Source organism: Panicum hallii, chromosome 7, assembly GCF_002211085.1.
Source record: "Panicum hallii strain FIL2 chromosome 7, PHallii_v3.1, whole genome shotgun sequence".
In the NCBI taxonomy this organism is placed as follows: domain Eukaryota; kingdom Viridiplantae; phylum Streptophyta; class Magnoliopsida; order Poales; family Poaceae; genus Panicum; species Panicum hallii.
This window is the reverse complement of record NC_038048.1, coordinates 33348466-33358919: the sequence shown is the minus strand read 5'-3', so window position 1 is coordinate 33358919 and position 10454 is coordinate 33348466. Positions and strand designations below refer to the sequence as shown.

General features: G+C 48.7%; 2 protein-coding genes and 1 non-coding gene across 4 annotated transcripts; 1 reads left to right on the top strand and 2 right to left on the bottom strand.

Moving 5' to 3' along the window:
• Nucleotides 1-2008: 2008 nt before the first annotated feature.
• LOC112900337 (40S ribosomal protein S27) lies at nucleotides 2009-5584 on the bottom strand. 2 transcript variants are annotated; one of them, XM_025969153.1, is made up of 5 exons: nucleotides 5427-5584; nucleotides 5220-5321; nucleotides 4629-4657; nucleotides 3177-3671; nucleotides 2009-2382 (listed from the first exon to the last, which is right to left on the bottom strand). In XM_025969153.1, the coding sequence occupies exons 1-5, from the start codon at nucleotides 5427-5429 to the stop codon at nucleotides 2256-2258; spliced, it is 756 nt and encodes a 251-aa protein (XP_025824938.1). In that variant the 5' UTR covers nucleotides 5430-5584; the 3' UTR covers nucleotides 2009-2255. The 2 variants fall into 2 exon arrangements, with proteins under 2 accessions (XP_025824938.1, XP_025824939.1); XM_025969154.1 differs by lacking the exon at nucleotides 3177-3671.
• Nucleotides 5585-5933: 349 nt separating this feature from the next.
• Nucleotides 5934-6014, bottom strand: TRNAL-AAG. The gene has a single exon. It is a non-coding gene; the product is annotated as a tRNA-Leu (tRNA).
• Nucleotides 6015-9528: 3514 nt separating this feature from the next.
• On the top strand, nucleotides 9529-10349 carry LOC112899884 (pollen-specific protein C13-like). Its single transcript, XM_025968531.1, has 2 exons — nucleotides 9529-9753; nucleotides 9856-10349. The coding sequence occupies exons 1-2, from the start codon at nucleotides 9597-9599 to the stop codon at nucleotides 10185-10187; spliced, it is 489 nt and encodes a 162-aa protein (XP_025824316.1). The 5' UTR covers nucleotides 9529-9596; the 3' UTR covers nucleotides 10188-10349.
• Nucleotides 10350-10454: the final 105 nt, after the last annotated feature.

Here is a 10454-nt window from a genome sequence, read left to right as displayed (position 1 = left end):
GATTTGAAAGCGATGTGATGTTCAGATTTATGTTAGTGCCAGAGGTAGACGACAACCTGTACTATGATCAAGTTGCTGATGTTGGCCGTGGCGTACGTAAAACAAACGGTAGCAGGAACACCCAAACGAATGTCCCTTTTAAATCCAAACCCCAGCATCCCGTTCAGGTTCAGGGCCATAAGAACACATTGCCGACAAGAGAAAAACCAGACGTATCTTTACTCCGTTATGAGAACAACATCTTGGTAGATTTGCCACTTTTTTGTGTGCTTTCATCTTTGGCATATCACTCGAAGTTACCACCTGTACTGACTACTGACTTTCAAGCACAAGAAAAATTTAAAGTCTAAAAGAAGAATAGCGAACATCGACCTGGAAATTTTCATGGGATCTTTTTTTCCTCTGTTCCAAACAGGACGTGAATTTGTACTGAATAAAAATATGAACAACGATACGGTTCCCTTATCAATATTATTGCTGAAGCTTTGCATGCCTCAGCTTTGGCATGCATGGGTCATTTGTTAGGTTTGCACCTGTCACCCCTGTGCAAATTTCGGAAAGGAGTGCGCTTTAGTTGTGCCCGTTGCCCAAACATGGCCTCTTCTTTATCAGAAGAGGCGCAGCATTTTGCTTCCATGGGACGGCTTCTTTCAGGGATGATTGATCACCCTACTACTAGCTACCCGGCCTGGAAATTTCCGGGAACCTTCCTGTGATGGAAATCTATGATGATGAGGTTGCTCCCCCACTTGAGAAAGTAGGGGACAAAGGTATAGCGCTCACAAAGTTTTGCATCTATTCTCCTGCTGAGAAGTTGCAGTTTGTTCATCCCCAAAGGTAAAAAAAAAACAAAAAAGGGAAATGGATAGCCTAAACTAAGAAAGTAGCTAGAAAGACTTGCTCCATTGATGCACCTAAAAAACAATGTTGACCTCCAGAGAATTTTTTTCACGACCATGCCTGAGAATGTATTTCATTAAGAGGGACCTCCAGAGATGTTGAGAAAAAGAAACAAAAATGGAATCAGGAATGCATCTTAATGAACTCTCAATGCAGCAAAAATCAACAGCGCTTCACCGACGATCCGTCGCATGAACCGACTACGAATGCGAATGATTTGGATCAACAACCTGCATATGTCGCCTAGAATTAAATTTCTGAATTCCCCATGTCCACCCGAATCATGACGCCGTGCCGTTATATGCTAGACATTGTTCTTGGATTAACAAACTGCCGACAATCAGGCGCCTGTCATATCTTAATAGGGTAGGAAGGAAATGGCGGACGGGTTACGATCGGTCTGCATATTCAATGTCGCCAAGAAGCGACAAGCCGGAAGCACGGGGGGCACCGTCGGTCGCGGGCAGCCGCAAAGGCAAAGGCGACGGCCGGAGTCCGGAGGAAGACGACGAGACCATGCGACCGGTGGCGAGGCGGGGCTTCCCTTCCCTCCTTGGCGTGCGCCTGGACGCCGGCAAGCACCAACTGCCTGGGCTCCGGCACATATTTTAGACTAGTGCCAATCCGTGGGCTTCCTGCACATTGTTTGGCGAGCGCGGCTCGAGCAGACTCGAGGCTGATCTGGTCGCCTCGCCGCCGGCTTTGTCCCCATGCGTGCGCGACGCCACCGCGGGTCTGCCCGGTTCAGACGTCGCCGGCGGCCGCAGGGCCGCGTTCACACGCGCAGGGGTAGGGCCGCGCGCGGTTATGTCCACCCAGCCGAGGGAATTGGCACGAAGCTGCACCAGCAGCTAGGGACCAATGCAGATAGCAGAGACGATGCCCGTCGATCAGAAGCCTTTATGCCCTTTTCAGGTTCAGGAGGGGATGCTCAGAGGCAGAGCCTCAAACCATACAGCACAGCAATTGCTCCTTCCTATTATGTGAAAGGAAGCTAAGCACCGACGTCAGCTAGACCGCCGATCACGCAATGCAACACTCTGACCCATCATCGTCACAAGGTATCACAGCAACAGCAGCAATCGTGGCCCAGGCCCAAGGCACACAATAGAAGAATGGGTCATCCAACATCACCAGGAATAACGAACGATTCAGTGACGCCAAATATCACCAGGATACACGGCTAGTCTGACCTTCCTTTACCCAATTGTAGAATATAAGGTACCAATGTCGCGACGTAACTTCTAGCAAAAGATTCAAAGAGCACGGGTTCACATAGCAGCCATTGGCAAAACTTTCAGACTACATCCTGGAAACTAGCAGCTCCGTCAGCAGAGCTTTTGCATCCCGATGATTTAGTCGCCCTTGCGGCGGAAGGAGCACCCCTCGGTTAGCCTGGCCTTCCCGCCTGTCGGCTGGCAGAGCACCGTCTGGCAGCCCGGGCAGACCACCACCGTCTGGGAGTGGCTGAACACGGTAGTGCTGCAACCAAAGCATAGGGGGTTCAGTTCAGTGTCTTCTGCCAAAATAATGGAAATGGAAACAGATTCTACACCATGTTACAAACAACAAAAAACAGGCAAAAGCATTTTGCAATGGTATATGGATTGGTTGCGTTTAAGTACAGCTAAATCCATCGACAGCACAATCACATTTGAACACAATACATAGGTCAAGTGTGAAAAAACAAATGTCCAAGTGTCCAAGAAGGCTAATTAGCTACCACTATCAAAAAGAATGGACACTGCGGTCATTCAAGAACCATCAAGGCATCAACCAAATCCAGTTGGTTGCAATTACAAGGCGAAATGGGGAACCATAAACAGCATAGGACGACCAGGACATCCATATGAACATTATTGTTAGCTGCCCCAACCAATGTTTTTAAGGCGGTAAGGCGAGGCGCGGCGACCCACCCCCTTCTGGACGCCTAGGTGAATAAGGCGCGCGGCGAGGCGACACCATACACATACCCTCATTTAGAATGAGGGCACAAACATAAGAGATTAAGCATTTTTTACACATAGAGATTCCGAGATTAAACTAGGAGCGCACAATCATTAAACAAAAGGCAATGCACAAAAGCCCGGCAAAAAGCAGCACACGCACATGCATCAGGCATACAGGCACACACACATTCACATAAGTATCAGATTAACAGAACTACAGCAGAGCAGAGCATCAACTCCAAGCACAAGCAGATACGCTAGCAGCCTAGCACTCAAGCATGAGCAAAAGCAACTGAGCAGAGGGAAAGAAGAGAGAAGAAGAGGAACCTGTGTCCGTGTGATGCAGCTGCGGGAGGGGGTGCTGGCTGGGAGGCAGAAGAAGAACCAGGAGCTCCTGGATGGAGAAGGAATGGAGGGCTTCCGCCCGGATTGGTTGGAGAAGAGGAAGAAGATGCAAATCGATTGGAGAAGGGGCTGGAGCCATGGGATTGGAGAGCAGGCACGGCTGAATCGGAGCAGCGCACCGCCGCTGAGGATTCGAGGTGCTGCTGGCCCGCCACCCTCTCTCGTTCTGAATCTGCGATACGTCGCGGTGGGAGGTGTAGGCGCGCGGATTTCCCCTGCGCGCAGCTGCTGCTGATTCCCACGTGCGCAACCCTCCCGCGCGGTCCCCTTTTCACCCCCGCACTTGCAAAATCGCCCATGCGGCGCCCGCCTTGCAGAAAAAATTGACGCCATACACGCCTAGGCGACGACTCCAGATGCCATACGCATGGGGTGCCTGGCGCCCTCGATGCCAGGAATCGATTTCCACCTGGACACCTAGGCGACGACTAGGCGACGACTTAAAAACCATGGCCCCAACACATAGTTTAAGTTTGTAAAATCCCAAGTGTCCAAGATGGATTATCAAGCTTACTATAAAAGGCAAATGGGGACTAAAGAACCATCAACCAAAATACAGTTGGATGCGACCACAAGGCAAATGGGGACAACAAATATTTTTAAGCGTGAAAACAAATGCAAGTGTCCAAGATGGGTTATTAAGCCTACTATAAAAGGCAAATGAGGATTGCACTCACTCAAGGAGCAGCAACCAAATCAGTAGAATACTTGACTGCAATGATAAGGGTAATGTACATTGTACTCTACCATAACAGCAGATCAGTGACAAGGAAATGTGCTATCATCTAGACGAAACCAATTGTTCAAAATGAAATGGAGATAGCACCCCAAGTAGGCAATATTTCAGCTCAGAACAAGCTATCATCTAGACGAAACAAATTGTTCAAATCAAATACACTAGTTTCAAAACATATGTCCAAGATTCAAGACAGTGGCAATCAATAAGCTAGTATAAAGCTCAATGGGAACTAAATTCATTTATAATCATCAACTGAATCCGCAATTCGAATGCAATGAGGAAGGTGTACACTGTGCTCAGTCAAGCTACCACAACAGCACTGGACCAGGAATCAATGACAAGGATAGTTTGCACACCTAATACTTGCAACAGAAAATGGAGATTACTAGTATCCCTAATAAGCTACAAAATCATCAAAAGTGCATATGCCTGATCAATTTAAAGCACAATAGACCAGTTCCGAAAAAGTTCAGCAGTATAGAACTATAGATTGACAATTACTTCAAAAAGAATTAGCGAAACCATAAGATCACATAGAAATTGAAACAGAAAAAGGCAAGGGGCAGACAATAGATAGCACGCTTATTTCCAGAATCAAAGAAAAATCATATTATTGAAACTACAAGAGATCTTACATGCTGAAGCAGCCCTGGCACTTGACATCCTGCATAAAGATAACAAACACATCATCACTATGATCGAAAGGGTGCAGAAAAATCACACAGAAATCATCATCAGCGCCAGCACAACAAGAGCAATGGGAAAGCTGGTGTAGGTTAAAATACTACAGCCATAAGGCTCAGGAATTTCCCTGAAATGCAAGCTAAACTTGAATTCCTTGACAATGTTGCTTGGGTAAATAAAAACTAATCAATGCCGTTCAATGCTAATCGCAGGTTAACACCTTTTACTTTCCCAGAACCTTATTGCATAAAAGGAGTTTTGACTCAAGATATCTAGTCTATCCTGAATCCAGTAAAAAAAGCCTTCACTATACACACAAATAAATTTTTCAGCACTCGCTGTCTGCAGCTACTTAACTATATTTTCGATACCAATAGACAGGACTATGAATGCATCTACGAGCTCTACACTCGTATTGTGATTGTAAGTATCTACGTGCACTTGCTCCACAACGCAATAGTGGTGTTCTCGACAAGAAGAAAAAAGCGCACTACAGAATGAACATAGGAGCCAAAGATTTCCGCTAGGTGATGGAATAGTACCATGAAGAAGGAGTTGGGGGACTGGACGAGGCGCTTCTTCTTGTGCTTGAGCTTCTCCAGCTCCGCCGGCGGGTTCAGCAGGTCGATGTCGTTCTGGAGCACCTGCAACGCCGCCGCCACCAAAATCCACACCGATCAGAACCCTAAACCCAACGAGAAAAAGCATGGAACCGGAAGGATCCCGTCGGATCGGGCCGCCGCGCGTACCATGGTCGCAGGCGAGGGTTCGCTCCGGCGTCTCCGCGCTCGCTGGTCTCTGGAGGGGAGGGTCTCCGGAGAAGAGAGCGGCGGCGGCGGGAGGCTGAGGCTGAGAGGGCGTCTAGGGTTGCGGTGGTGCTTATAGCAGAGGGATGAGGAAGATCTCCGCCGTCGATCGGCAGCGCCTTATGCTGCTGGGCCCGCATGTCAGTTGATTTTGGGGGAGCGTGGAATAGCAGCGACTGTTGACGACGGGCTTGCTAGTTGCTACAAAAGGCCCATGGGTCTATCAGACTGGGTGGTTGCTACAAAGCGGCCCAACTACAGGCTACAGATTGCTTTGCTACGGCAAGCTTTTGACCATTGCATAGAACTTTTCGATACTACCCCCGAGGAGCATCTGTATGTTTGTTATGAGCTTATCAGGAATGTCTATGTGAAGGAAATAATACCCCCGAAGGTGTAGTTTATGATAAAACAAATGAAGGTTTAAAAATAAAAAAGCAAAAGAAACCATGTTGAGAGTGGGATTTGAACCCACGCCCTTTCGGACCAGAACCTTAATCTGGCGCCTTAGACCAACTCGGCCATCTCAACTTTTCTGTTCTTAGGTTGAAAGGAATCTCATTTGTTTGCAAACTAAATAATTCCCCCTTTGCACTTTTCTTCACACGTTCATCGTGCCACCCTGCGGCCAGAGCATCCATGTCGTATGCGCGCTCCCGACATCAAACCAGCCCAGAAAGCCATGCCAAGGCCCCCAGCCGGACGTGACCCCATCCCTCTAGGCTCTAGTCTAGGCCTATATATTACACACAAACCTTTGCCCTTCTCGCTCCATCGATCAACAGCCATGGCCACTCCGAGTTCCCGTGCCGGCGCCACGAGGTGCGCTGCCACCGTGCTGCCCGCCTCCCTCCTCCTCCTAGCCGCCGTGGCCGGGGGCGGCGTGGCGGGAGAGGCTGCCGATCGGGATGCCGCGCGCGGCGGTGTTGGAGGCCCCATGGACTGCTTCACGACGTGCTCTACGCAGCTGGTCGGGTACATCATGACGACGATCCAGTGCTTCAACAAGTGCGCCGCAGGAGGGGGCGGGGGAGGGGGAGGAGGCGCGGCTGTCGCGGAGGCGTCGTCCGTCTGCGACGCCAAGGGGGACCGCCTGGCGATCGAGCGGCTCCTGCGCGAGGTGGCTTGTGGCTGCGATCGAGGTGAACCGCAGAAATGTCGCACTAAGCCCGATGAAGAGTAGAAGTGGAGCCCGATCCATATCGATCCACCTAGCGCATATGTACTATGCGTAATTCGATCCCAAGAGTTAATTGGATATATATTACAATTATCACACTTCGAGATATATCATTGCTATTCGCGATATATTATAAGTATAACATTATAAATTCACAAATTTGACCAGCTAACGCATAAGCTATGTATAGTTGGTTCCAAATTTATATCTAGTTGGTGTATGTCTGATTATTATTATTATTATTATTATTATTATTATTATTATTATTATTATTATTATTATTATTATTATTATTATTATTATTATTTTACATACCGTGCAACTGCATGTCGTTCTATCTATCCGGGCTGTCGTCCAAGCGGCGATCGAGATGCCGCGCCGCCGCTCCCGAGAACGCGAGGAATGAAGCGGCTAGCTGGGCGCGGCGGGTGGTCGTCGGCCGACGATCGTAGTAGCGAGTAGCGACCAGCTGGGCCGGCTGCGACGCCTTCTTTCCACGCGTTCCTCGTGCCGCCCTGCTCAAGCTGCATCCATGCATCTCGTATGCGACCAGGCCATGCCATGGCCATGTCCCCTGCATGCTTACCCTATACAAATAAACACCTCTCCTGGCCTTCACTCCCTCCTCTACCATCGCAGCTGGTTAGTTACGACACGGCCAGAAAACCATGGCCTCTGCCCGTGCCGCGGCCGCCGTCGCGCTCGCCTCCCTCCTCCTCCTCCTCGTCGCCACAGCCGCCGACGACGCTGCCACTGCGGCAGGCGAGCCCGACCCGGACACCGCGCGCGCCAGCCGGAGGATCCTGGACTGCACGATGCGGTGCGTGACGGAGGCGATGGGCTGCGCGACGCGGTGCGCGGGCGCGCGCGCCGACGAGGCGCCCGTCTGCGCCGCGGCCTGCGTCCAGGGCGACATGGGCTGCCTCGCCGGCTGCGGCCTGCAGCAGCTGGCGCCTGGGTCCCCGCCCGCGCTCACGCCGCCAGCCGAGTGAACGTGACCCAACCACTCCGTGCGTGCATCGATCGGCAGCCTTGTTGCGGCTGTCACGATTTTTCACGGCGTACCTGCAGTAGGATTATTTGATGTCTTGATGCGTCCAACGCATCATCTGTAATAATAATCTAGTATAAAGGAGACATGCTATGACAAATTTCTCTTTGCAATTAACGACAGTGCTCATAGTTAATTGGGTATATAATAACACTACAATTAGCAAAAACAGATTATTTTTCCTTTTTTCTTAAAATTATATAGTACAACTTAGACACTCACCCTTATAAATATATGTACGCAAACCCTATCCCTATGAGTATCTTCAAAGACTGAACCGCAAATCCAGAGTAGCGCTCATGTAGAGACATGCTATATAACCCCAAATCCAATTGCTCATGAAACAAGTAGCTACGCCATTTGAGCACTATTCTTCATGATCATACTACTTCCGGTCATAGTACTTGACGTTGTTGATTTTATATATATGCTCTTTTTGTTAAGTTATAACTTTGACCAATACCTCTGCTTTTAAAAATGTACGACGTTTGTGACAAGGTGAATAATCCATCATAATATATATCTTATATCTAACGAATCTACATATACGATTTTATTTATCATTTCAACTGAATATTTTAAATGCTATTGATGAACAAAATTTTTAAGGAGTTTGACCAGAATTTAGATAAGGAGTTAAAGTATCTCTGACGAGAGATGATTACACTACACGATAGCCACATTAGGAGCGTGGCGATGCCTTGATCGATCTCCTATCTACTACATCCATCCCAAATTCAATTCGTTTTAATTATATTGTTTATTTTACATGGAACTTTTTTTTGCAGGCGCCAAAGGCAGTGTTTTGGTTGATGTCCTTATGCAAGCACATTGATATATCAGGGGATGTAGTCGAGTCGTGTGCTCTTGCTATCCTCCAGTCATGAGTGTTCTTTTTTTGCAGCCATGAGTCTTCTGTTGTTGTACACTACATGGTTCAGCGAAACCCAAGACACATAATGTTAGCTCGCAAAACTCATTTTTCTTCTATATAGTTTTACTTCTTTTCTTTTCATGTATACAAGTTTTGGAGTGTGGACGCAAACAACTTCGTCATTATAGGAATAATAAAGAGCAATAAGCTAAGCTGGAAATGTGAGTTGCTCCTGAGTCCTGATGCTAAACTCAGAAAGTGTTTTTTTCCTTGTTATTTCTCGTTGGTGCTAAGCATCTGCATGCAGAGCTTTATATAGATACGGTACTGCTCCTGGTGATGCTCATGTTGTTGCCGAACAAAGCATCTGCTCGATGCTCATGTCGTTTGTCAACATCTGATTCCACAGTTTTTTTTTTGAAGAAATGCTTTCGGGACCATGCATCACCTGGAATGCAGAAATGCTGAACATGAAAATTTATTCTTGCACTCGTGATGCGTGCACTAGAAGGGACATAAATCCTCATTTGATCCGCATGTGGTTAGCCCCCCTCCCAAACAGCATTTGATCAATGTCCATTCACATTTTCTTTTCGGAAAGATAAGTTCATTAAAATTGTTTCTCAAAAAGATAAGTTCGCTCACATTTCGTAGGAACATGAGTGCGAATGGCAATGCTCGATGGGAGATGTTTGATGTCCCGTTAGAAGTTGTTCAACTTCTGTGGACCGCAGAGAAACTCACCCAAAATCGCCACAATTTTCACCATGTTTTGCCTCCCAACTACGCAAAACACGGCCAGGATCAGAACAGCTGCTCCAGAGATTTCCTACTTCCACGGGGAGCCAGACAAACCTTTCGGGCTCCGAGGTTATATAAGGACACCACAGCCCCATTGCAAAAACCAGGCTAGTTCCACTACCCTCCTCTCCCCTTTCCCACCAAATAAAGGCTCTCACACCCCTTTTTCCAGCATCCCAGGGAAGGGGAAACATTAATCCGGCGGCCATGGCCTCGCTCCGCATCCTTCCGGCCGCCGCCGCCATCCTCTTGTTCGCCGTGGCCGCCGTCGCCACCAAAGCTCCCGACTACGTCATCCAGGGCCGCGTCTACTGCGACACCTGCCGCGCCGGGTTCGAGACCAATGTCACCGAGTACATGAAGGGTAATGTGCCATCTCTCAATCTCTGGACACAATCATTTCGCTGACCCTGACCCTGCATGTACAAACTCCAAAGCGTTGGCTCACCTGGGTTCTTGATCGCAGGCGCCAAGGTCAGGCTGGAGTGCAAGCACTTCGGCACCGGCAACGTCGAGCGCGCCATCGACGGCGTGACCGACGAGACCGGCACCTACAAGGTCGAGCTCAAGGACAGCCACGAGGAGGACATCTGCGAGGTCGTCCTCGTCCAGAGCCCGCGCAAGGACTGCGACGAGGTCCAGGAGCTCAGGGACCGCGCCAGCGTCCTGCTCACCAGGAACGTCGGCATCTGCGACAGCGTGCGCCTCGCCAACCCGCTCGGCTACTTCAAGGACGTGCCGCTGCCCGTCTGCGGCGAGCTGCTCAAGCAGCTCGACTTGGATGACCAGACTGAGTAAGAAAAGAGTACGGTGGCATCACTGGACAGGCTGCACAAACTACAAATCAGTCGCCTGGCCTGCATCTGCATGTAGCATGGATGTGTCAGTAAAGTACAGAGTCAATGATTAACAATATCTGGACAAAACAAAAAGAAAAATGTAACTATGCTGTCTATCTCATGTTACTCACAGATTTGTGACTGGCCAGATTATGAGTGCTGCATTCTTGTTCTTGCTACCCATTCTTCATCTTTAACTTTAACATACAACCGCTGCAATAGACAG

Excerpts from the sequence above, each read along its gene's own strand:
- LOC112899884 (XM_025968531.1), top strand. The coding sequence starts at position 9,597 with ATGGCCTCGCTCCGCATCCTTCCGGCCGCCGCCGCCATCCTCTTGTTC. Across the intron at positions 9,754-9,855 it reads TGTCACCGAGTACATGAAGG|GCGCCAAGGTCAGGCTGGAG; the intron begins GTAATGTGCCAT and ends TCTTGATCGCAG.
- LOC112900337 (XM_025969153.1), bottom strand. Across the intron at positions 4,658-5,219 it reads CCCCCAACTCCTTCTTCATG|GATGTCAAGTGCCAGGGCTG; the intron begins GTACTATTCCAT and ends ATCTTTATGCAG. Across the intron at positions 3,672-4,628 it reads TGCCAGGGCTGCTTCAGCAT|GTGTCCAGGTGGAAATCGAT; the intron begins GTAAGATCTCTT and ends GTCGTCGCCTAG.